We start from the raw sequence: 27,655 nt of genomic DNA on the forward strand, positions 1-27,655 counted from the left end.
GCCCTTAAACCTAAGATTGACAAGGAGATAGACAAGCTCATCAGTCAGGGGATTCTGGTGCCAGTCGATCACGCAAAGTGGGAGACGCCAATCGTCACCCCAGTGAAACCAGATGGGTCAGTTAGAATCTGCGCTGACTACAAGGCGACGTTAAACAAAGCCTTGCAGAAAAGCGCTTACCCGGTCCCCGTGGTGCAACACTTGCTGCACTCGCTGGGGCAAGGACACGTTTTTGCCAAGTTAGATTTGGCTCAAGCCTATCAACAACTGCCCGTGAGCGCCAACACAGCCGAAGCACAGACGATTGTGACTCACAGAGGTGCTTTCAAGTGTACCCGGTTACAGTTTGGGGTGAGTGTGGCACCTGGTCTATTCCAAAATTTAATGGAGCGACTTCTGCAAGGGCTCCCGGGGGTAGTCCCCTATTTCGATGATGTATTGATATCAGCCGAAAATTTAGAAGAATTGGGGGAGCGTTTGAGAAAAGTTCTGGGCATTTTCCGGTCAGCCGGTCTAAAGGTTAAAGTGAACAAATGCCAGATAGGGGTAGAATCCGTAGAGTTCTTGGGCTACAGAATAGACAAGGAGGGAATTCACCCCACTGAAAGCAAGGTCAAGGCAATACGAAAGGCTCCAGCGCCCAAAAACAAAACAGAGCTACAGGCATTCCTGGGTCTAGTGAATTTTTACGCGGTCTTTTTAAAAAATAAGGCAACCGTTGCCGAGCCGCTACATAAGTTACTGGGAAAGAATACTGCTTGGTCTTGGGGAAAGTCGGAAGCTAGGGCTTTCGAAGCAGTAAAAAACCTACTCTCGAGCGATAGCTTACTGATTCAGTATCATAGCTCATTGCCATTGGTCTTAGTCTGCGATGCTTCCCCTTACGGGGTGGGGGCTGTGCTCAGCCACAGGCTTCCAAATGGCACAGAAGCCCCAATAGCCTTCTACTCCAGAACGATGTCCTCGACAGAGAGGAACTATAGCCAGTTGGATAAGGAAGCGCTAGCTATTGTGTCAGGGGTAAAAAAGTTTCACGAATCGTTTTGGTAGAGACTTTGAAATTGTGACAGACCATAGACCACTGTTAGGGATACTGGCTGGCGATCACCAACGCCTGTGGCCCTTTCGCCACGATTGACCCGATGGACTATCTTCTTAGCCGCCTATTCCTACAAACTGCAGCATCGGCCGGGAAAGGAGTTGGGGCATGCGGACGCATTAAGCAGATGCCCACTACCAGGGGCGATCGAAGACCCCACTCCGGGGACGCCCATACTGTTAATTGACTCTCTGGACTCTGGCCCAGTCACATCTAAGGAGGTGGCTCGGGCGTCATACCGGGACATTACTTTGAGAACTGTACTCGGTTGGGTACAAAGAGGGTGGCCGCTGCGCGGGGCGAGCGTTTTAAAGAATTTGTAAAAAAACGTGGGGAACTTTCGGCTCAAGGGGGGTGCCTGCTATGGGGGGATAGAGTGGTGATCCCAGAAAAATTGAGGAAAAGGGTGTTGGACCTCCTCCACGAGGGTCACCCAGGGATCGTTAGGATGAAGGGTCTAGTGAGAAGCTATGTGTGGTGGCCCTTAATGGACTCAGAAATTGCTGAAAGGGTAGGGAAATGCCAGGCCTGCCAGGAGTCCAGACCGCTACCCCCAACGGCCCCGGTTCGGGAATGGGAGAAACCCCAGGGCCCCTGGTCTAGAATACACATTGATTTTGCCGGCCCCTTCCACGGCCAAACCTTCCTGGTCGTAGTAGATGCCTACTCCAAATGGCTGGAAATCATTCTCATGAGATCCATGACAGCCGAGGCCGTGATCTCAGTCCTACGGCACCTATTTGTAACCCATGGGTTGCCCGACACGCTAGTTTCCGATAACGGCCCGCAATTCACGGCAACCCAATTTGAGGAGTATTTGGCAGAGGAGGGCATCCGACATGCCCTCTCGGCGCCCTTCCACCCTGCGACGAATGGCCTTGCAGAGCGTTCCGTCCGGAGCGCAAAAGAGGCATTGTCCAGACTTAAGCCAGGCGACTGGCAAACAAAAATCGATGTTTTCCTGGCCGTCCAACACAGAACCCCCTGTGTCACAACCGGCAGAAGCCCAGCCGAATTACTCATGGGCCGAAAGCTCAGGTGCCCCCTAGACCGTCTAAATCCAAACTATACGCCGGAGGGTTACAAGGGGGAAATAGGAAAAACAAGAGAAATGGACATAGGCGACCGAGTGTGGGCACACAACTATGGTGAAGGCCCAACGTGGATAGCAGGACAAATCCTAAACAGAACAGGTCCAAAATCATACTTGGTGGAGTTAAAGGACGGCCGAGTATGAAGGCGCCACATAGACCAAATACGAAACGCATGGCCGAACAATCTGAACTAATCGAACGGGCCCTGACTATACAATGTTTGATTCCACAGCTGACTCAAACCCGGAAAAAACGCAGGACTTATCTGAAATTCCGGAGGTCCAGCGACGCCCACAGGCTCCAGTAGAAAACAGCAGGGACGACTCTGCTAATAATCCAGGGCCGGATGGCCTAGAGAAGGAGCTGAGAGGAGCAAACAGCCCCTCCGGTCAGCTCGACCCACTCCCAGGGAATGTACTGCGCAGGTCCGAAAGAGTCAGGAGACGCCCAGTCTATTTGCGTGATTACGTTGAAAAATAATATGTAAATATCATGTAAATATGGGTAAAGTGTTTTCTGGGAGGGAAGGAGTGTAATGTATCTTTAAATGGTTTAGGCGGGAAACAAGCACGTTGCTGATTGGTTAAAGCCGCCGGTTGAACTGTATATAAGGAGAGGTTTTTTCCCCAGCCTGGTTGCTGGGTTCACCATATATTAGAGCTGTTGTCACTACCCTGGTCTCCAGCCTCGTTACTTCCCGAACTTAACACTAAGAACCAAGCAAATATGGGAAATTGGTAAAGAATTCTCCCATCGTTAGTTTTGACTTACAACTGGCTATATCATTGTCACACATCAGTAACATTTTATTAATGTTTCACCAAAGATTGATTCTCTGCCATTTTCAATGACTTATGCTAGTGTTAACCCCAGAACGATCAAAAACCTGTCTTTTGTGTTGAATGACTATGCTCCATGTATTTCGTAATTGCTGTAATGTCTTCCCAGATTAATTTCCAGTTCTCTTCACCAGGCTGGTCACTTATCATTGGACAGGATCCATTTTCTCATTTTATTTTTTAAATGTGGTACTGAAAACATTTTCATTTTTCATTTCATCTTTCAGGAGGGTTGTTTTTATTCATTTCCTAAGTTTAATCAGCTTTATAATTTTTATTAAAGACCTAAGTGTAGTACATAAAATTAACTGCCACAATGTCCTACCTGTCAATAACTACTTCAGCTTCAACCACAACAATACACGAGCAAATAATAGATACAAACTCGAGGTAAACCGCTCCAAACTCGATTGCAGAAAATGACTTCAATAACAGAGTGGTCAATGCCTGGAATGCACTACCTGAGTCTGTGGTTTCTTCCTCAAACCCTCCAAACTTTATCCTTAAACTGTCTACTGTTGACCTCACCCCATTCCTAAGAGGTCTGTAAGGTGTGTGCATAAGTGCACCAAAGTGTGTACTGTCCCTGTCCTAATATTCCTTTTTACTCTTACTCTTTTCACGTAGTCAAATTATGTTTATACTTTTACCTGTTATCTTATATATGCTTGACAAATAAAAATAAATAAATAAAAAATAAATAAAATAAACCAATACTTTTACAGTATTTATTTATTGGCTAATCTCAAAAAAGCTATGCAAAGAGAGAACTGGTTATTACTTAAATAAGAGGCCATCAGCAGATCCTAAAGCTCTGTTCAAGTTCTTTCAGATTCTAGGGTTCTACGGAACAGTTTGAAAAGCCCCGTTCTTGTTCATCCTATTGTATTAAAATACCATACAAATCCAAGCTGCATTAGCTTTCCCATTTTACTTACCCATGGATTACATGAGACGTCACATGGACAAAACTGATGCCAAGGCTATCAGCTGTAGCCCATTCTTTGGGCATTGCAAAATGTAGGATTGGGAGCTCCATGTTTTCTATTTTATATGGCCATGTCAAGTGTCTTTCTATTGTGCAAGAAGAAAACTCAATCTCACTGCTCAAGATTGTCCACAAAATGTTAGCATGCCTGCTCCTCGGAGTTTGTATTTTTTTTAAAAAAGAAACTTAGCGTAGTTACCTATCAGGAAGGCAGAGAAATATTTTTCAGTGTAGGAGCTTCAATTCATTTTCCTGACCAGATGGGAGGCTACGGGAGATCTTCTAAGGATGCAGGTGCCTCAATGGAAGGAAGGAGACGAAACCTGTCTAATATCTTTAAGAAACTTGCAGAGGGAGAGCTTTAAAGGGAAAATATTGGAAGAATTTCATCTCACCAAGGCCCTGTGTTCCCATTTCCATTCTTATGTGTCCTTTCTTTTACCTGAAAACCATACTGCTAAAATCGGTGGTACAGTTTTGTACCATCTACAGGACTGGGAGTTATTAAAAGTCAAGATATAAGGTTCCACCTCTTTAATATGGCCATTGCATGCATATGATAAAAAGAGATGCAACTTTAATCGTACAGCCATGGCCTTCTTGACATAACCTTCTCCCTGCAGATGCCTCCGGTTAGGAGCACAACCTCAGCATGCTTCAAAGGCTGCACACCAGTGGGGGGGTTTCAAAAATTTTACTACCAGTTCTGTTGATGTGGCTTGGTGGGTGTGGCTTGGTGGGCATGGCAGGGGAAGGATTCTGTAAAATCTCCATTCCCTCCACAATCCAGGGGAAGGTTATTGCAAAATCCCCATTTCCTCCCAATCAGCTGGGACTCGGGAGGCATAGAGGGGGCCGGGGCCAGTCAGAATTTTTACTACCAGTTCTCTGAACTACTCAAAATTTCCACTACCGGTTCTCCAGAACTGGTCAGAACCTGCTGAAATCCACCTCTGCTGCACACAAGATACTAAGGCATGCTCTGGGGATATCCTCAAACTCCATCATTCTGAAAAGAAAGTTTTCTTCAAGATTAGAGTTCTAGAATTCTGGCAAGATGCCATGGAGGGGACAGAGAATGGGTCTGAAAGATAACAGGAAGATCTGTTGTCATGGCAATGATCAGACAAACAAAGCTTGATCCCACTGCAAGAAATAAACTTAAAGAAAACCTGAAACAATTCCTAATCCACATGAAGATAAAGTGACAGAGGAGGGAGACACATTTAGACTTGCAAGATTATCTTACTATAGCTTTTCTAATAAATAGGTTGACCTATATGGCACTGGTTTCTTAGTCTGGGCCTTCTTATAAGGCTGATAGATGCAACTCTTTTTTTCTAGTATTTAAGTGAGAATTTGAAGACCCTGAATTCTCCAAAGCATGAATTCTTTAAATGTAGAGCTGCCTAATCTTAAAATTGAAATGCTGGATTCAGGGGAAAGCATTCCCCATATCTAGGAAACTCATTAAATATATTATGTGGGAAACACAGAGCGCTTTCCAATATATCATTGAATGATCATCAATTGTGTTGTAAATGTTGTACCTTGATGAACTTATCTTTTCTTTTATGTACACTGAGAGCATATGCACCAAGACAAATTCCTTGTGTGTCCAATCACACTTGGCCAATAAAAATTCTATTCTATTCTATTCTATTCTATATCTTCCAATATGAATCTATGAGGAGGTCAAATAAACAAAAATGAGGAATCACGAGAATTCACTTAAATGAATTGAGGGTTGAGGAACAATTCAGTCAGGTCTATTTAGGACCACTTAAAGAGTATGATCAAATAAATCTCCAACACCCAGCAGAAGTTTTCACTGATTATACATTTATGAACAAAATCTTGCCCTATTCTATGCATCATGTTTTCATGTACACTGAAATTCTAGGTGTTGTTTATCTTGTACCTGGCACAGATTCACTGGAGTTGCCCTTTGTAAAGTTTACATCAATTGCAGATTATGAATCCAGTGAACTAGGTATGTTATCAAAGAAATTAGCTTTAATAATATTCAATAATAATATTGAAATCTGGGTGAAAATACTAAAGAAATTATAGATGGAGTTTCTCCCTTATACTACTGCCTCCATGTATCTAAACAGATTAACCACCTTTATATAGAATTATTTAAATATATTAGCTGAAATTTTCAAGAGCACAGAGTAACACACAAAAGAATTATCTTAACAACTCATGTTTAATTCATTTATTCTTTAATATATATAAAAACATTATTTGTAGATTAAACCACACATTTGAGGAACAAAATTAGAAAAGCAGAATGATATAAACTAGCTAATTATTCACTACATTACCATTAAACAGTTAAATAACTGATTAACACAGAAGCAGTTGATTTCCATCAATGTAAGGAAGTTCTACCAATAAAAACGCATGGTGAGGAAAGGGATAATCTCTAAAACATACATGTATACAGTGCCATTCCAGGCAAAATAAGACATAGAAAAGAGGATAATTTTTACTGTCTATCTGGACCCGTTCCAGTCCGGCTTTTGGCCCGGGTACAGTACGGAGACGGCTTTGGTGGATGATCTCTGGAGGGCCAGGGATAAGGGTTACTCCTCTACCCTGGTCCTATTAGACCTCTCAGCGGCTTTCGATATCATCGACCATGGTATCTTGCTGCGCCGGTTAGAGGGGTTGGGAGTGGGAGGCACTCTGACCAGACGCAGACGGTGTTGACAGGGGGGCAGAGATCGACTCCGAGGCGCCTCATGTGTGGGGTGCCGCAGGGATCGATTCTCTCGCCTCTCCTGTTCAACATCTACATGAAGCCACTGGGTGAGATCATCAGTGGTTTTGGGGTGAGATACCAACTGTACGCTGATGACACGCAGCTGTACTTTTCCACCCCAGGCCACCCCAATGAAGCTATCGAAGTACTGTCCCGGTGTCTGGAAGCCATACGGGTCTGGATGGGGAGGAACAGGCTCAAACTTAATCCCTCCAAGACGGAGTGGCTGTGGATGCCGGCACCCTGGTACAATCAGCTGCAGCCGCGGCTGTCTGTTGGGGGTGAGTCATTGGCCCCGATGGAAAGGGTGCGCAACTTTGGCGTCCTCCTGGATGGGCGGTTGTCTTTCGAAGACCATTTGACAGCCGTCTCCAGGAGAGCTTTTTATCAGGTTCGCCTGATCCACCAGTTGCAGCCCTTCCTGGACCGGGATGCCCTATGCATGGTCACTCATGCTCTCGTTACCTCTCGCCTGGACTACTGCAATGCTCTCTACATGGGGCTCCCCTTGAAGAGCACCCGGAGACTCCAGTTAGTCCAGAATGCGGCTGCGCGGGTTATTGAGGGAGCGGTTCGGAGCTCCCATGTAACACCTATCCTGCGCAGACTGCACTGGCTGCCTGTTGTCTTCCGGGTGCGCTTCAAGGTGTTAGTTACTACCTTTAAAGCGCTTCATGGCTTAGGACCGGGATACCTACGGGACCGTCTACTGCCAATGTCTATCTCCCAACGACCGGTGCGCTCTCACAGAGAGGGGCTCCTCAGGGTGCCGTCAGCCAAGCAATGTCGGCTGGCGGCCCCCAGGGGAAGGGCCTTCTCTGTGGGGCTCACCCTATGGAACGAGCTTCCCCTGGACTCCGACAAATACCTGACCTTAGGACCTTCCGCCGCGAACTTAAAACCTACTTATTTCGTCTTGCTGGACTCGCTTAAATTTTAAATTATCAAATTGATTTTATGGGTTTTAAATTTTTTGTAAATTTTAGAGGGTAATATTTTATCTATAAGTAGCCATATCAAATAGGTTTTTTTAAGGATTGTTCTTAGTTTTGTATTGTTGTTTTTTCCTGTATTTTATTCTTGGCTGTACACCGCCCTGAGTCCTTCGGGAGAAGGGCGGTCTATAAATAAAAATATTCTATTCTATATTCTAAACACAAAGGTATATTTTTTTTCCTCAAGGATGATTTGATAAAAATGGAGCATTACTAATACAAAACCCTTTTCAATAAAACTCTCCCCAGATCTTTTGCCAGTTGTGTAGATAAAGGTGGATGATAAAAGTGGGAAAACAAAGTTAAAAAAATGAGAAGATGGGAGAGGCCTTGGTGTTAAATGAAGAACGGTTGCAGGAACTGGGTATGTCTAGTTTGATGAAAAAGACTAAGGGTGACATGATAGCAGTGTTCCAATATCTCAGGGGCTGCCACAAAGAAGGGGGAGTCAAGATATTATCCAAAGCACCTGAGGGCAGGACAAGAAGCAATGGGTGGAAACTAATCACGGAGAGAAGCAACCTAGAACTAAGGAGAAATTTCCTGACAGAACAATTAATCAGTGGAAAAACTTGCCTCCAGAAGTTGTGAATGCTCCAACACCGGAAGTTTTTAAGGAGATGTTGGCTAACCATTTCTCTGAAGTGGTATAGGGTTTCCCGCCTAAGCAAGGGGTTGGACTAGAAGACCTCCAAGGTCCCTTTCAACTCTGTTATTCTATTCTATTCTATTCTATTCTATTCTAAATTAAATTCATACAACAATTCTGGTGCTTCAAGACTTAATTGGAGTCTAAGAATGTCCTCAGGTTGGCTCCTTGAAAAAAGCCTATGAACAATCTACAATCGTTCCCTTTCACACTGAATAACTATAGACAACCTTTGAGATTAATCACCAAAATCTTTCTGTCATAATTATTTACCTACCAAACTGATGGTAGGTACATTTTATTTCAGTAATACAGCATTCATTCTATTTTGCCACGTTAGACCAGCGTAATCACTGACAAGTCACCTGCCCAAGTTTTAATAGTTAGACATTTATATCTTAGCATAATCCTATTAAGGTCAATGAGATTGCAACAATGGAAACAGTTACTGGATCACTAAGTACAATCCATTTTCCAAAATGGCAAAATATATGAAGTTACTATACAAAATCTATACACTTCCTTATATGGAGTTTCTCTTAAAGACTTAAATTAATGGTCCATTTGAATTTTCACTGAATCCCTGATATAGACAGCTTAAAGCAGGGGTCTCCAACCTTGGTCCCTTTAAGACTTGTGGACTTCAAAGCTGGCTGAGGAACTCTGGGAGTTGAAGTCCACAAGTCTTAAAGGAACCAAGGCTGGAGACCTCTGGCTTAAAGCACACTATGAGGAATATAAAGTATATGCAGGCTCACTTTACAAGCAGGAATTGGCTGAAACAGCCATAACTCAAATGAACTTCTTGCTAATGAATCTGGGTTTCCTGCTAGAGAACTGAGCTCCAGAGAAGAGCAAGAAACCTGAGATTTTGTTGTTGTTTTTTGACAAATCCAGAATGTGCAACAACTGGCGCTGGTCTGCAGTTTGCCAAGAAGGACCAGAGCCTAGCACAGCAGATCAGGCAACAATTTGTCACGTAACAATTTAATCAATACTGGCCAAAAGGACAAAGAAATGGAGGAAACAGATGACTGAGCGCACGGAAAAATGTTTTTTCAAGTACATCAAGGAGTTATGAGATTTAAAACAATAATCTTCAATTGAATATAGGTAGTCTAAGTTTAGTTATCAAAACTGGAAGCAGCAATTTGATTCTTAAGCAACTAGTGTCAATAAAGAAACCCAATTGTGTTTATGATCTTACCAAAGCTTCACTTTGCACTCTTCACTGGGTATATCATGCAGAAGCAAGGCATTTTGGATTTATTTATTTTATTTCTATAGCCTCATATCTCAGCAAAAACGACTCTGGGAACCTCATGGTTCAAAAATGTATTATTTGGATTAAATGGAAAACAGAATGCGAGGGCTGAAATTGTCCCTGAAATTGATTTTAATTTGTCTTAGAAATACTTTGGATGAGGATGGCCTGCTTTAGTAAGAACCCTATTTTTAATGGAAAAAGACTTGTACAATAATTTTGACACTGAAGGATTTAGCATGTTTAAAAGGGAATTTTAAGTATGTTTAAATATAAAAGGAAGTAAATATGTTAGCGCCTTTGGCAAAGGATCTATATCAAATATACATTCATAAGGCAATATCTCCCAGAATCATGGAAACCATCACATAGAAAAGCAGTGTTAAGGGATGGCATTTAAAGATACCATGTCATCAAGATAGGTTACTTAAAATAACTGCATTTTTAGAAATACTGTACAGGCTGTTACACTTCTCTGAAGCCAAAAATAAATCTTGGGATCGATAATACCGTCCACAGTGTATATCTCTCACTATTTATGAAATAACCATTAGGGGATGAGAAGGGAATCAGTTTTTCCTAAATTATAGATTGTTCATAAGTTTATAAGAAGCACACACACACACACACACACAAAACCCCCAGAAAAGAACATTCTACATAGACTTTTAAACTCAAAAGCAGCTTCTGGGAGGGGATGAAGTAGATGTAAGCAAGGGTATTAAAAAAGGCGTTTTTAATAATTATCCTAATCTAGGTTATCCATCTCTTTGACATTCTTTGTTGACAGTTTAGATCATAGGGAGTCTAAAGCACAATAGCAAATGTGCTATTAGCCTTATATGTAACCAGCTTGGGTGATGATGGCTGTCAGCTAACTTATCTGGAAAGCAGCTTGTTATGGAAGATGCCTGACTCTTATTTTTCCCCACTCCAAATTCCCCTGATCCATTTAGATTAGAATTAAAGGTATATAAAACAAGTGAACCATCCTCACCCTGAAATGTTCAGTTCTGATCTTGAAATGATTTGTACACTCCTTGCTAAAATTAAAATGTTATTGAGGTGAACCTCACTTATTTTGACACTTGAAATGCATTCTTAAATGCTCATATTTGGATCTGATGCTTCTCTCTTGGTTGTTCCCAAACATATACCACCACTTCCACAGGCAAGGAGAAAAGAGAAGACCCTGAAAGAAGCAAAGGGCAACCCCCAAATTGAGGCTGCTTTTTTCTTTTCAAAGGACAGAAAGCTAACATACATTGTGACCGTTAGACCCTTCCTAAAAATTGCAATACTGTACAGGGTGTTTTAAGACACTACAATGAGAATTAGCAAAGGTTTGTTTAAAGCCACATGCAATTCTTCTGACCAATATTTTGTGATGAGATTATATAGCACCATTTACCACTGATTATGATGAAATCCCACCTTGTTTTGCCCCATTTTGCCCTACTGCTAGAGCCAATTCTCAGTGTGCCAAAGTAAAAGAGATAATAGGACCTAGGTGATTTGCAGCATGAGGCCCTTGTAGAATTTGGAAGTTGTAAAAGTTGATAGGAGAGGGACACTTTTAAAGAGCTATATATTCATTTGATTACCCTTATTAGGGCATATTTCACTGATTTTAAGATAAAAATTTCTTTGGCTAGAGGCAACAGGAAGATGAGATGATAAGTGGCCCAATTCACAAGGATAATGATGCTTCTATGATAGCACTTTTGACATTGTTACACATTATTTCAGCTTTGGCAGGGAAAAATCTCCTAGGCGAGCCCATGGAAACAAATGGGAATTGTGCAAAGAGCAAAACACTTGAGAAGACATCCTGCATAACAAATTGATTGTGTACACACACACACAGCTAAACATCTGAGTCTACTTAGGAATGGTTTCTCTAGGAAATGCATTCAAGGGCATCTTTGGTTGAAAAACGTCATAAGTGGTCATGTATATTTCCTGAAGTCATTCCTCTGTAGGTAGACCAGATTTGTAAGTATTATTATGCTATACCAGCTCTGTCTGGGCCCCTCAGTTTGATGAAAGAACAAGGATTCTTTAATCTAAGTCAACATACTAAGGTGCCCTGATGCATCATTGAAGATGTATCCTTTTAACTGGGATACAAAGACACCTCTGAAAACAGATACTCAATAGTGGAGTAATTATCTAGAAAGTGAACCCCAAAGTTATTTCAGTTCAGAGTGGGGAAACCTGGATAAAAGGAAACCTTCTGTCCAGCAAACTGATCCATAGGACAAATCTCACTTCTCTGACCTAAGAAATGCTGTAATTATTGTAATATGTAGCTGTTGCATCTGCAAGGACAGAAATTAGGCTGGTTTCTGAGGAGTGTGAGCTGCTTGCTGTCTGAGAGACCTGGGCATGTCCGTTGATGGTGAGCCCACTAGGCTCTGGGTGTCCAGGGGCACTGAGATATTGATCAAACTCATTGCGGTCCATCTCCTCTAGAAGGTCGGCTTGGCTCAATTGATCCAGGCTATCAAAGTTCTGATGCTCCGGGGGTGGTGAGAGCTGGCCAAGATGGTTGTGGAGGCTGGGGACTTGGAGATTAGGAGGGAAAGCTGGGGAGTAATAATTTCCTGTGGGAGGTGCTGGGCAACTGGAGGAAGCAGACTGCATCGTGGAGGCTGACTGAGAGACTGGCATGTGACTCAAAGAATGGTTGCACTGGAGAGGGCTGGTGGCATATTCTAGAGAGTAGGTGTCTCCAGACATATGGGAACAGCGATGGTCTTCGGGACAAGGGGAGGAGAAGAAACTCTGCTCAGGATCTATCACATCCAAGGGTGACATCTCAGGAGGAGTAGGCAACCCATATGGATACGTGTCCATCTGAGTACCTGTGTTACTGCTCTGGACCTCCTGGTATCTCCTGAGGTTTGGCATTACTGAGGCAGTTGAGTATTCATCTTTCTCACCCACTGCTCGGCTGCACACCCTCTTCTCAGGCATGTGGTCTTGGTCCCTGGAGAGGCTGCCCAGCAGGAAGCCTGGCTCCACTCGCTTGCAGATCCGCTTGACCTGCTTCTTTCTTCTGGGACGATATTTGTAGTTGGGGTAGTCTTGCATGTGTTGAACCCTCAGCCTTTCCGCCTCTTCAACGTAAGGTCTTTTCTGGGACGGGGTTAAAGACTTCCATGACTTGCCTGTAAGGAAAAAGAGAAGTTTCCCTTTTTATATTGGGAAGGATGAATTAAGCCCCTCCCACATCCATTGGTGAATTAAACTGACATTTATTTGCTACTTTCTGCTACACCTCTTCATACTAATGCATTTCAGACATAGGAACATGTATTCAATCACACAACCAACAACTTTTGTTGTTCTGCAAAACGCCATACATATTGCAAATGCTACCGTGTTTCCCCAAAAATAAGACCCTGTCTTATATTTTTTTGAACCATGAAATTAGCACTTGGCCTTATTGCCATGCTCTCAAAAGCCCTATTGGGGTTATTATCAGGGGATGTCTTATTTTGGGGGAAACAGGGTAATATTTTGACTTTTGGGGAACGGTGGAATAATTGTTCTCTGTGTAAAATTAATGCAGGCTCTTTTGGATTTGGGTGGCTAATAAATTTAAGTAAATGAAAAATATAGGAAATGGAGCTTACATAAAAGAACTCTCCACCGCATCATACCAAATTGAGCCTTGCTCTTATTTCCTCATGTATTTTCATACAGGCTCACCTTCTTCACCCCTTGAGACAGAAAAAGTGGTGCACATCAATTTGCATTTGCCATTTATTTTGCAAAACACATGGAAAGTGTTGGATCAAATGAGACATTGTTCCAATGTTTCTTGGTGAGGCAGTGATTTCTCCCCTAAACAGAATTAATTGGTAAAAGTAATAGTCTTCCCTGATTCAAGACTCCAGGTTAATTTCACGTAAGATTGCCCAAAGAATAAAATCAATGCCAGAGATCCTTTGGTCCTCATCAAAATAAATGAGCAGTTTACAGAACAGCAGCTCTTAAATTAGAAATGTTCAAGACAACGCATTTAGCACCAGACATAATTACCCTGTCTGGAAGTAGCTTGTCCTTTAAATCCTAGCCTTTTAAATTTTACAAACTTTATTTGCTGGATTTATTAATTTTTAGTTATTCTGCTCAGTTTTTACTGTCCTGATTGATTTTTGTATCCAATTCATATTTTTAAACACTATAGCTTAGGTAAGTTATTTGTGGACCAAAAAGTAAGCAAATCTACTTTCGGGAAGAAAATAACAACCTTCCCCCAAATAATTTTACAGCCATGAAAAACTTACTTTAGGTATGATAGTTTTACTCTGCTTTCTAGCTCAAGTGTGGGGAAAATACACTTTTCTGAAGTTACAATCAGAAAGGGCTGTATGGGACCCAGCAGACTACAGATTGTCACTTCCTATTTAAAGAATCAAGTATGGGCAGTTTTATTTCTTGTGGTTACAAGACAGCAATCCCATTTCACTGGAATGTTGCAGAAATAAAGCAAAGATTGTACATTCTATATATGGAATTTGTGGCATAAATAGTAATGAAAGTACCAGCTCATGGGATTCTGAAAGCATATGAAAACCCTACTGGACTTCAAAAGCAATCTCAAAACTTATGTTCTTGCCTTGGCTAATCTAATGTTTCAGGAAGCCAGAACACAAAATAAAAGGGCACTGTGCAGGATACCCCCACCACTCAAAATATATAGTGTATCTATGTTGCTTCTAAACATGGATCTTCTATTTGACTATTAAAAGCAACAGGCCTGAAAAGCCTATCCTACCATAACTATCGATCCCTTTTTTAAAAAGCCATCTAAACTACTGGCTGTCACCAAATTTAAGGCTAAATAATTTTTTTAGTTAACAATCTGGATGTCTTTTTAATCTTCTATGCACAGAAGCCATCCGGCAGTTGGCTGCATTGGGCCAGTTTCCCCAAATCAACTTCCCTGATGTGTGAACTTCAACACAAAGAATTGTCCCGCCTCCACTGCCTTAGCTAAGAATTATCTCCACACATCTGAAGGGCCTGAAGCTTAGGGAAAAGAGGATGGGACATTTCTTGCAAACTTTAAAATATAAAGTTAAGACAATACAATTTTTGGACAACATTTGAAATCTTTTATGAGAGAAGCAGCATGTTAATATAATTCTTTATCTTCACTTGAGGACAGAATAATTGTATGAAAAGTAAAATATTGAAAATAAACACTGGAGTCCTACTAGCACGTAATAATACTCATGAAATATGAGGAATTTTTTTGTTTCCAGTGTGTTAAAAAATACCACCAAATCCCAAAACTCAATATAAACTTTGGAATTTTTCATATGTTTTTGTACAAAAACAAAATTTAATTTTTAAAATGTAGTTCACATTTAAATAACAAATATTCCTAGCAACCAAGTAGGTTTAGCGTGTTAGGCAAAGCCCTTCAAAGCAAAGGAATTATGAGCTAAATATAAGCAACAATACTAGAAAAATTTCTAGTATTATATAAAGATTGTATTAAAAAAGCTATGGTGGGAAAGTGTATACATTATCAAAAATTAATCGGGAGCTTCATTTCCAAGACGTCCCTATGATGCTTTTGTAAAATTGAAGGTAAAAATAGTAACATAAATACTTTGGGATAACAAAAATGTAAAGGGGTTGTCAATCTTGAATCTGAATTGTTCCGTCTTCCCACAAGTCAACATGGAACACCAACAGAATGTATGTTAATTTGCCAATAAAAGCCAATTTAATTTGCAAGGAAAAAAACCGTACATCTCTGCTTTGGAGACCAACAGCCTTTTTGCTTCTAGTAGTTTCTAGTAGACTGAAGTTTCATTAACATTCATTTGGGGAAAAGCCCAGCTAAATAAAACAAGGTTTGTTTCTAAGTGGGAATGTACAAGATTGTACTGTTAATATACTTGTGGCATGTAAAACCAGGAAGAGGCTTTTCCCTCTCTTAACACTGAATGATAGTTTGTTGCTTAAGTCCATATATATTCTTAACTGCTTCCTTCAAGATAAAGTCAGTATACAATTTGAACTTGGAAAAATTAAATTAAATTTAAATGTGAGATTTTCAACATCTCATGAAATTATATTTCAAATACCAGTTTGGAGAGCACTCATTGCAAAATTAAGTTTCACATTTTGTTGATTAATAGTCTTAGCCACTCATGTAACAAAAACAACAATTCACAATTGCTTCTGCCCTGGAAGAGAAAAAAAGCATCAGGAAAAAAGTTTTTTTTAAAAAAAACCTAAAAACTTTTATCTCTTCTTTGCTGTTATATATTAACACAGTTAACTCATCTTGAATCTGCTGCTCAAGGATGCAAATTAGGAAATTTATGCAGATAAGACTGGTATGTATCATTTATCCTCAGCGCAGTATCTCTGGCTATAACTTATTTATTTTAGCTGGGGGAAAAAAACCCTCAGCATTTTATGACATTAGAGTTATTTCCTTTAGAGGTAGACTTTGCTATATTCTACAAAAGAAATAACCTGAATGTCATCATATGTGGAACACGAATTTGTAATCCATGTCCAATTTTTTTTAGGAGGACGGGACCCGCAGCAAAGTTCAAGAACTCTAGTAGGAAATAGGCCACTATGTGGAAATGTGATTCAATGGTATTAATTATAAAATACCACGTATCGAATTAAAGCTTTGTAACGCTGTACTGTACGTTAATACAAATGAAATAGTCAATGATTACAAAGAAAAATATTGGTGTCCTGCTGCTATATGAACGCTTATGATATTCAGCAGCTGTGAGGAATAAAACACAAATTTTACTTTGGGATGTATTAGGAATTTATTTGTTATTTATTAAATTTATTTGCCACCCATCTCTCCTTATGGTGAGATGGGCAGCAAATAAATTTAATAAATAACAAATTTATTAAATGGCACTGAAATCTCCAACAACAGAGCGGTCCTTTTTGTAGATGTCTGGTGTGACCATTTTTGCAATGCTGTGCTGTTTACATCTCTAGTTTTATTGCCTTGAAAGAAATATGCCAACAACAAAAAAGGCAAAACTACGCAACTAAAGTTGTACAGGAACTAAACGCCTATCTATCCAGAGGGAAGACTTTTTCACGCAGAGAGAAAAATGGCATATACAAAGATAGATATGGGATAAAATTAACCTTCCTTACACTGGGGAGGAAATGTATCTCACTTAACACTGAGAAATAACCTTTAGAAAGTTTTGCATTAAAAATGTTTAAAAATTTAGAAGTCCCTCAAGCATTCATACCACCACATTGCATTGTGCAAACCTATACATACAAACTGGAAAAGAAATCCTGTTAGTATTAATCAGGTTTCTTTCCAAGGGAAGATAGTTAAGCTCAGGTAGCATAAACTTAAGATAGTGATGTCCCTTTGGAAATAGCTGTAAAATCTCCATTTAAAAGGATGAAAAGTGTTTGAATGAGCCAAGCAGGTTTTAGAAATGCCAGGAGATACAGCACTCTATTGCTACAATCCCTATTGCAGAGACCATCTTGGTAAATTCAACGAGGTTTATTCCTATGTAGCATCCTAGAGGATTTCACCATTGCAATACAGTCCTATAAAAACCTGATAAAAAAAATGACCTACTGAATTTAGTGAGGTTTATTTCTTGGTAAATGGGCATGAGATTGTAGTTTAAAATGCATTATAGCTAGGTGTTAAAACTGAAATAAGAGACCACATGATATAAATCCCTGCTCCCTAAATTTAAATCAGTTCCAGGATGTTACTGAATTGCTTTGTGGTTAGAAAGTTAAATTTGATAACTTTGTGTTGGTTTTGAAAAATAATTTTATCCTTATTGATTTTTTTTAACAAAACATTTTTGTATTTTCAATTTTGATGTCTTTTTACAGAGAATACTGCTTGAAAGGTTAAAAAAATATTTAAAAGCGCTGCCTAACTTTGTAACAAATACTTGGAGATGCACTCCACAAAGATTCAAAATAATATAGTTGAAAGATTCACATTATTTGTTTTTTTTTTTTTTCCAGATTAGCAGTGTGTTCTTAGTGGGGCAAATAAGATTTTTTTTTAAAAAAAAAACCCACATATAATCAAATTATATCTTAACACTCCTGGATAAAAATAATTGCAATGTAGCATATCTTTTTTTAAAAAAATAGAAAAAATAAATTTCCCTGTGTTTGTCTGCAAAATTCATATTATCCTTACTTTGTTTATTACCATGTTAGAAAACTTTTCAAAATTCATCCCAGGTGATCTTTAATACACACAGAATTTTTTTTTAAATTTGCACATCTGTAATTTATCAGATTTGCAACACCTTTTCACATTGATTTGCTTTCCTTAAAGAACATTAATTTTGCCCAGTGAGTTCGGTGATCATCAAATACTTAATACCAATGTCAGCAATAATACGAACAATGACGTTTTAGAAAAATTAGCACCCCCTTTTGAATTTAGACACCTTAAACAAACACATCCTCAAGAAGAAATGAACAGAAAAACTTAAGTTTTCAAAGGCACCCTTTTAAAGAGCCGCTGCTTCAGAATGTTTTCAGCTACAAATAATTAATGTAAGAGAAATTCACCTAATGGGGCTCCAAGTTTAAATATCCCAGATCCAATTTCTTCCCTCTTAAATAAATCTCTTCCCCCATTTATTCCAACGGGAGCGTGAAATGCAGCCCTTTTCACCCAGTAACTTCAAGGAGGAGAATTGTAGGCGCCGCATCGCTCCCCAAACTCACGGAGGATGCGGAAAGGTTGGTTCTACCCGTGATTCGTTTTTTCTACAGGCCAACCCTCAACCGAAACATGCCGGCCGGGGGGCGGGGGGGGGGATGTCATTCGGTGCTCGGCACAGCGAGCGACTTCGGAAAGCCGGAGTGGCGCAAAAGGCGCCCGAGTCCCGCTCGCTCCGCTCACTCGGGCGGGCTCTCAGCTCACCCAGCATCTTGCTCAGTTCGGCGTTGTGCAGGTCCGGGTTCTGGACGGCCAGGCGCTTCCTCTCGTCTTTGGCCCACACCATGAAAGCGTTCATGGGGCGTCGGATGCGGCTTTCGGGGTTTCCCTTCTCCGTCCGGGGCACCGCGGAGGCGGAGGTCCCGCTGCCCCCGTCGGACAACTCCAGAGCCGAGCAGTCCAGCCTCTCCGCCCACGCGAAGGAGCCCAGCAGCGAAGCCATGCCGTCGAAGCACGCGGGACTTCAGCCGGCGCCCCCCCCACCCCGCCCAACTCTACGCGCAACCGCACGCCCTGAGGCCCCGCAGTCTCACCCCGCCGCCCCAAGCAAGCGCCTTTCCCGCGGCCTCGCTCTATTTATGAGCTTCTATGAGCTTCCTCCGGTGCCGTCTGGGAAGTGGCCGGCCCCGCCTTGAGCGCGCCCTTCGTCCCTCCCTCGCTTCTTGCCGGAGGCTGAGACGCGAGGTCGCGGGAAGGCGAAAGAGAGGCGCGGGCAGAGCAAGCGGGCGGCCCGCCGCCTTCCCTTCGCTCCGAGTATAGGTGTAAGGGGAAAAAAACACACACCAAAAAACAAAAACCGACGCTACCCTCAAAACGACGCTGTAAAACGACGCTATAGACAACTAGACACAAGAACAGTTTTTTCCCGAACGCCATCACTCTGCTAAACAAATAATTCCCTCAACACTGTCAACTATTCACATTAGGCTGCATCACTATTACTATTAGTCTTCTCATCGTTCCTATCACCCATCTCTATCACTTATGACTAGTGACTGTAGCTTCGTTGCTTGTATCCTTACAATTTATATTGATATTGTTTCTTGATTGCTTATTTGTACCCTATGACTATCGTTAACTGTTGTACCTTATGATTCTTGACGAATGTATCTTTTCTTTTAGGTATATTGAGAGCATATGCATCTTTTGTGTCCAATCACGCTTGGCCAATAAAGAATTCTATTCTATTCTATTCTATTCTATTCTATTCTATTCTATTCTATTCTATTCTATTCTATTCTATTCTATTCTAAAAAGGCAAGGCTCGTCTTACGATCCAAGATACCAAGATACCGGTCGACACCGTCCCCGTGTACTTGCCTTCCTTCCCACTCCCACTCCCACTTGCAACTTGGCAAGCCCTCCAGATATAAAGAGCTAAGGGACACTTTGACCTCTCTTAACAGATGTGAGTGCCAGGAAGCTGTTGCCGATCCCTAGATGCTCACCACCTATGGCATCCCTTCATTAGAAAGAACAATCATGCTCTTGTTTCAAGAGGTTGATAATGATGATATCATCACCAAGAAAGATGGGCAGAAGGAAGTAGAGGACGCAAAGAAAATACTGCAAAATCCTTGCATTTCCTCTATTTTCACCTGAGCCAGAATTACCAAATTTCTCTGATTCACAAATGTGATCTCAGCTTTCAGACCCGAGAAAGGCATATATACAGAAATACTTCCAATACTTTCTCCTACCTAGCTCATTCATTCTTATTCCAGATGTGTTTTTCTATGTGTGAATTTGCACCTATGACTGAACATACAACATAGTCGCCTAGACTGCTAACTTAATCCATTTTCTGGGTTCACACAATATATTGACAAATAAAACAGGGCTGGATTAGTGTTCAAAAACTTTCTTTGCTGTCATCCTGTTGTCCAGATTTCTGCAACTCAAAGCTGGTAGCTGTCTCTTAAATTAAAGAGTTGGATTTATGTAACATGCAAGGCACAAAAAATAAAACTAAGGCAAACTAACCAAATATACCACACAGTGTGGAGAGAAACATTAGATAGTTTTAACCTGATCTAGCTACATATGTTGCAGAAATGTTGAATTTATGGGTTTATGAAAACAAAATAGAAATAGGAGGTGGGAAATACATTTTCTCTTTTCCTCCCTCTTATTTCTTTGGAGTGTATATTCCTGTGAATAGAATACGTATCGCCACATTGATATAAATCTATCCATCTACAAGGCTATCCTTAGGTTAGGGTTAGGGTTAGGAATACATGAAGCTAAATAACTAGCTCACCTCAAACCATTGATTTATACAGTGCAGTGTATGTGGCTTTCTATAGCGCCACAGAAATCGTTTGAAGTCTTCCAGGCAAGGAATTGCAAGGAATGACCCTGAGACACGATTCTTTCCCAAATACAGTTTAAGCATCAAATTTAAACATCAAACTTGGCATGCTTTACGTATCAAAGGAATGATATTCTTTCCAAATTGAAGCAAATTATTGTTAATATTAAACTTAATTCAAGACGAACACATTAATTCCTTGGTGTGGGCTTTTCTATTAGTGAGATATTTTAAAATCAAATTGCCAAATGTTCCCGGCTTGTATGTCTTCTGAGCACACAGAATTAATACTATCATGATGTTGTAAACCACCCAGAATCACTTGGTGAGATGGGCAGTGTAGAAAATTAATAAATAAAAAAAATATATATATATAAATTATTTGGGCCAATCTAAGCAGAGGCAGACTTGGTTAGTACTCGGATGGGAGACAACCAGGAAATTCCCTGGTTGTACATTAGATTGGGAAGCTGAAAAAAAAAAATTCCAGGAGGAGGCAAATGAAACCACTTCAGTATTGCTGCCAAACAATATACTGGTAATCATTAGGAAACAAATCTAAGTTGCATTTTAAAACATATTCCATTAATCTTTAAATTTTACTCTTCGACACCATATCTTTTTGTTATCCTATTGCAGATTAAGATAAAACAGTATAAATGATTTACAAACAAAATTTTATGAGATTTTTACAAACTAGACCATGTTGTGCAATTAATGTAATTAAATCATTAATACATTTCTACACTAACTTTATAAAGAAGCAGTTTATTGGAGTTATCTGAGGAACAAACAAAAGAACTGAGGGTATATTATGCAAGCCCAGCTTGTTTGGTTAGTTTATAATTCTGTACTTCTTGCAAACCCCGAAAATGGATTAATTTTATAATCGGGTTAAATATATTATTTATATGCAGCTCATATTATTTGTCCAGTCCTTTCTAATTCTGGTCTCCTTAATAGATACCAGGCAAAGGATGTAGGGTGGCTTTTGCTGAGTTGACTATTACTGTCTTGCCAGAAACTTTTCCTATCATTTTCATTTAGCCTGTAGGATCAAACTGCCATAGATTACGATGATAGGTACAGTATTTGATTCACTAATATTCTCTTCCAAATCAGAAGTCAACCTTCCCTCTCCATTCCCCTCTTCTAAGTTTAGATTTCTTTGGGAGAGAAAGGGGCATAGAGTAGGAAAATGCTATTTTATTCATGTCCTGCTCTTCACGGGAAGTTGGTTGCCAACCACAAATGTCCAGTGCTGGACTTTGATTTTTAAATTTGCTCTCAAACTGGACATTTTAATCTGCCATTCAGTGTGGCTGCTTATGATGGTTAGGGCTGCAATCTCCAACTGGTTGATAGGGCATGTTAAGATTGAAGAGGGCATAACCTGTTTACTTTGGCAACTTCAAGACTCTGTTATAACCAAGAAAAATCAAATCTAGAAAACAACTATTTCCTTTAATTAGAAGTAACTTTTGGACGATTCAGTCACATAAACATCGCTCTCAACTTCTTTGAAGACCTTTAAAGGATGAGAGCTTGGTACTAAAATTAGTGTTTGTTTCCATCAATTAAAACTCCTTTGACCAGTGGCCAGCTCTGATTTTTAGACTAAAAGGCTTAATTATGCAGAACTTAAATGTAAGGCCAGGTGCTTCCCCCTTCTTCCTTGTTGATGACTCTGCTGTGACCAATAAGTACAAAAACTGCAATGTTTACAGATCTAATATTTCCGTACTCGAACATTACATTGCATGAGGGGCGGGGGATTGTAGAGTAATGTTAAATGTTCATAGGATTTATACTCTTTACTAGGAGTGTACTATAAAAACACACAGATAGGAGGAGGGAGAGAGATAAGTTTCAACCATGAAGTTCAAGAAATGAAGTGCAATGATTTATTTATTTTTTAAAATAAACAATTGGAAAGAAAAGTAAAATACCCTGGATTTCAGCTTGAGTGCCAGTGACTTACGCAGAAACATCGGTGTCTTTGCATGTTATAAAAGTGGTTGTTGGTCCTCCCCAATCTAACCCATAGCACTTGGAGTGTCTCATCCAAGAACCATCTAGACCAGAAGTGGGTTTCAGCAGATTCTGACCAGTTCTGGAGAACCGGTAGCAGAAATTTAGAGTAGTTCAGAGAACTGGTAGTAAAAATTCTGACTGGCTCCACCCCCATCTATTCTCTGCCTCCCAATTCGCAGCCGATTGGAAGGAAATGGGGATTTTTGCAGTAACTGTCCCCTGGAGTGGGGTGGGAATGGAGATATTACAGTATTCTTCCCCTGCCACGCCCACCAAGCCACACCCACGAAGCCATGCCACACCCACCACACCACACCCAAAGAACCGGTAGTAAAAAATTTTGAAACCCACCACCAATCCAGACTTTCTCAACCTTGGAAACGGTGTGGAAAATTTGTGGACTTCATTCCTCATGCTGGCTAGATAATCCTGGGAGTTGAAATCCATGTATCTTTAAGAAACACTAGAAGAATCAAGTTTAGCCAGATTTTGCCGCCTGCTAAGCAAATGAATAACACAATAGCAGAGTTGGAAGGGACTTTAGAGGTCTTCTAGTTCAACTCCCTGCTCAAGCAGGAAACCCTATATCATTTCAAACTGTTGTCCAATCTCTTCTTAAAAACCTCCAGTGTTGGAGCACCCACAACTTCTGAAGGCAAGTTGTTCCACTGATTAAATCTTCTGTTAGGATGGCTTCAGGAACTAGTTCTGTTCAAAGATTGTGCCAGTAGAGTATGAGGTACATTAGATGAAGAGAATTTCTTATGACTCTGTATAAATTTTACTTAGCTGCCTATTAAGTAGATTAGATTTACTCACTAAACTACAGAATTCTGCTCAGTCACATTAATCTCCTTTTAAAGAAATAAACTATGTTAGTTTGATACAGCAATGATTGTAATGAAGTATAAAAAAGCTTCTGGCACCTGGCCACATAGGTAAGGTACAAAAAGGCAGAAAATGTAGTCCAAGTCAGTTTTAGGTTACCTCGTTGGGAAAGGCTGGATCTGCTAATCTTTTAGGAAGCGTAGCTCTTAGTTTATATTTGGTTATTACTATATGGTCTTTGCTCAAAATCTTAGGTGATGCAGCAGTCTAACAAAGAGAGAATCTAAAAGAAGCAAAATAATAAACCAAGATAAACTCTTTGGACCAGGGAGCTTGAACTTTATTGGCTGCTATGTAAGTTCTCCCCTCATAGTTGTAAAAATTGTTTTGTCCTGAGAAACGTGAAAGATCCTTTGTTATACAGAGGACTAGACATCTAATAAATTTACATTTTTGAAAGAAAGCTACACCAAATAACCTTGGGACTAAATTGGGGGAAAGAAAAGATCTGAAGTATTCATAGATCAGAGCAGAATAAAGCATACTGTACCTGACACGCGAAAGATCCCCCAATCTTTTCCAAAAGAAGCAGCAAGTTTATTCATACTGAATTTATTTTGTTCGCCTGGTACTTGGTTTTCTATTTAGGATGGAACCTCTCTTTGTTAATATTATTATACTTTGTATTTTTTTATGTTGGTGATCAAAAAAGACCAACTGAAGCAGGAAAAGTGCAAGAAAAATAGTGTGTCTGCATTTGTGTATACTCATCCATTTCATTTAATAAGGCTTTTATCCCTAGTTTTATTTTATCCTTTTGCAATACCATAAAGGAAAAAGAAATCTATAGGCAATAAAATAGCCGACAATGAGTTAGTAATTCAGATCAAAAAGCATTAATAGGCAACGATACACTATTTCTTCAGAAAAAATTCATAAATGCTTGTCATGTATTGCTGATTTAATTTTCTTTTATATAAAAGAAAACAGTGTTTGAGCTGAAAAACCATATAAATTATGTAAATAAACAAACTATGCCAAGTTCTTTTAAAGTGTGTCAAGAAAACAAGGAACATGGATATTGCAAACCATGAATTAACCATTCCATCTTCTCCGTGCCCCAAAAATTCTGTCATAGAATTAGGAGCTCCATTGATGCTTGCCATTGACATGCAAGTCCATAGAAGTACACCACCTAGAGCAGATTCAGGATTTCCTGAAGGATTTACCAACCAACCAACCAACCAACCCCCACCCACCCCAAATCCTTTTTTGCAAGAATCTTCCAAAAGGTGGGAATGGTATGAGAGGGGACAAAAACAACAAATATCTATAAGGTCCCCACTCTGATTGTTAAAAACCAATCTTTTCTCCCACTTCTTGGTTAAGGTGGATGGCAAGTCTTTTATGGGATGGGTTTTTTAAATTAATTTGAATATTTCCTCTTCTTGACATACATACTTCTTCTATTACCTTTATTGTATTTTTTTAATGTTGTATGCTTATGAAGTAGCCAGCCTTTTAAATTTAAAATAAGTAAACAAATAAGGACCACGTCCGTTTTATAAAATGTTGCTTATTTATTTGGGTAAATTTTGGAAATTTACGTATATTTCAAAGAAGTTAAACATGCAGATTTATAAATTCAACATCTTTCGTTACATCCCAGTCTACTTTTTTTGCTCTTTTTCCTTGTCTTTGATTTTTGCTCTCCTAAATCATTATTCTCTTCCTTAGATGTTTCAAAGGAACATTGTCTTGCCTTTTGATAACCAATTTGAGGTTCATTATGAATAAGATCATTACTGGGGTCCAGATGTTTAGATTTCTTTCTCCGTTTCTTTTTCTGGGTGTCCACTTCATCTCTGCTTGAATCTAGTATCCCAGTGCAGATAATCTTTGATTCTCCAGCCGCATCCTGTGCATGTTTGTGTTTCTTCTTCTTCTTTGTCTGGGATTCCAAACCCTCCAATGTTTCAACCATCACTGGAGGAGAATTACCTGGTTCTACTTTGGTGCAATGTTGAGTTTTCTTCAGTTTTGTCATGCGCTTGGCAAAATATTCCTGCACAGTAAGAGTGCTGGTTACAGTATTGCTCTCATCTACTTGGTCAGGTGGCATGATCACTTTTGAATCAGCTGCTAGAAAACCTGTGCTAGCAGTATCAACCTGAGAATGAAAAAAGAGGAGATAGACGTCAGAGGAGTAAACTGAGTAAGTGCTTTTAAAAAAATTTATAAACTGTCTGATACTGGATCAAGTAGGGTTTTCAGAAGATCCAACACAACTTCATCCTATGTTTTAAGATGGAATGCATGTATCTCAGGCCAATCCTGCTTTATTTCCTGAAATAAGACAGTCCTGCTTGGCTAAGCTCAGCACATGTCAAATCAGATGAAACCCAAAAGCCACACACATCTATAGAAAATGTTCTAATTTTGCTGCTTCTTTGGGAAGGCAAAATCTAAGAGGTTTGTTGAAGACCCAGTTGGCAGACCCAGTGTCTTTTTAAACAAGAAGTTACACACCCAGTAGGAATGAGATAGCCTTTTATTTCATAGAGCAAACTCAGTAAAAATAAACACAGTAATCCTGTAAAGAAAGACCAACTCAAGAGCTGGAATACTCAACACTGCAAATCACTTAAAAAATTCTTAAGCAGAATTTACTCAGAGATTTTTAAGTACCCCAAGAATCACTAATGGAATTTCAAGAGCAGCATTATTTTTGTTCCACAGGACTTGGTCCTTGGAGTGCATATCCATCAGGAAGTTGCCTTTTCATGCAGCTCCTGATCAGGCAGATACTCACAGTCTTCCTTAGTTGGATCACAGTTAAACACATTTGAAAGCTGCCAGTGGTGTATCTGAAGGGAAGATTACAGTGTGTGCCATAAGATGTGAATTTTAAGTAATTCAAAATTTTGATGAACTTCAGAATGTGATAGTAGGAATTAAATCTACACTATATGGAGTATGACATAGGCTTGAAAATATTTTACTTCAAATATTTGGGTATCCTGTATTACTGTCTCCTATTTCCCTGAAGAGAGTGATAGGTAATTATGTATGAATGAAGGATGTGCTTCTTCAGCCATTATGCAAAATGAAGGATATTTTTCTCACATCTCTCACAATGTGAGAGATCATTCTGTGTATATTACAGGAAGACATGTTTTCTCTGCACTGGTTATCATGTGTTCTCATTTCACTGACAAATGGAATCACACGGTTCCCCCTAACATCCTACAATTGCCCTGATGTAGTAATTCATACTAGAATTACATATCCTAATTGACAGCGAGCGAGAAAATGCAACTGGAGACTGATTACTGAGGTAATGTTAATATTCTTGGTATCACAGATAAAAAATCTCATGATGCCTTGTTCAATCTTAAGGTTTCAGGGTTAGGATGCTGTGAATTGCTACTGCACTGTCATAAATACTATATAAAACCAACCTTTTCCCTAATATTCAATATAGAACAAAATATGTACATATGTGAGGAGATGTTTTTCTACATCTCTTTTCTATGGCAGGCCTAATTATGCCAAAATGAAGATTATTTGGAAGTTAAAGCTCATTTGTGCCACTTTCTACATCTCCATTCACAATGGAAGAGAAAGGCGAGATCTCAGTCTTCTCAGAGAAGAAATTGGCTAGTAACAAAGGAAGGTTTTCCTATTGTGGCTCCTTCAGATCAGAATTTCTGCCTTAGAAATTTTGCCTAGCCACTTCCTCATTCTTTCTCCTGTGAAAAACAAAAACTTTTTAAAAGAAGAAAAAACAAAAAATATCTTCCAATACTTCGTTTTGCTGTTGTTTTTTTCTTGTGAACTTGAACAATGTGCCTTTTAAAAGTTGTTCGCCATGACACAACCAAAATTAAGTACACCCTAGTTTCAGCAAGAAGGAATTATTTGTTTGGGTTGCTCTTGAAATCTATTTTTTTTAACTTTTTAATAAAAATATGGGTGATATTTGTGGAAGTAAACGTCCTTGATTTCTATCTTTCTAAAATATATTTATGCAAAGAAGAAACA

The 27,655-nt window shown here is 39.7% G+C and overlaps 2 protein-coding genes across 2 annotated transcripts in view; both read right to left on the reverse strand.

Annotated features, from left to right (window-relative positions):
* Positions 1 to 7,644: 7,644 nt before the first annotated feature.
* Positions 7,645 to 18,973, reverse strand: SOX7 (SRY-box transcription factor 7). The gene is made up of 2 exons (XM_058164829.1): positions 18,643 to 18,973; positions 7,645 to 12,871 (listed from the first exon to the last, which is right to left on the reverse strand). Exons 1-2 carry the CDS (start codon positions 18,878 to 18,880, stop codon positions 11,979 to 11,981), a joined length of 1,131 nt encoding a protein of 376 aa, XP_058020812.1. The 5' UTR covers positions 18,881 to 18,973; the 3' UTR covers positions 7,645 to 11,978.
* Positions 18,974 to 25,167: 6,194 nt separating this feature from the next.
* Positions 25,168 to 27,655, reverse strand: part of PINX1 (PIN2 (TERF1) interacting telomerase inhibitor 1) — a 36,913-nt gene continuing 34,425 nt past the window's right edge. The window contains exon 7 of the mRNA XM_058164830.1: positions 25,168 to 25,781. Within this exon, the coding sequence (XP_058020813.1) occupies positions 25,257 to 25,781 (525 nt within the window). The 3' untranslated portion in view covers positions 25,168 to 25,256. The remainder of the gene's footprint in view (positions 25,782 to 27,655) is intronic.

This window comes from Ahaetulla prasina, chromosome 1, assembly GCF_028640845.1.
Source record: "Ahaetulla prasina isolate Xishuangbanna chromosome 1, ASM2864084v1, whole genome shotgun sequence".
NCBI classification, from domain to species: domain Eukaryota; kingdom Metazoa; phylum Chordata; class Lepidosauria; order Squamata; family Colubridae; genus Ahaetulla; species Ahaetulla prasina.

Coding starts and splice junctions, on each gene's coding strand:
- SOX7 (XM_058164829.1), bottom strand. CDS start 18,880: ATGGCTTCGCTGCTGGGCTCCTTCGCGTGGGCGGAGAGGCTGGACTGC. Junction 12,872..18,642: donor CGAACTGAGCAAGATGCTGG/GTGAGCTGAGAG, acceptor TTTTCCTTACAG/GCAAGTCATGGAAGTCTTTA.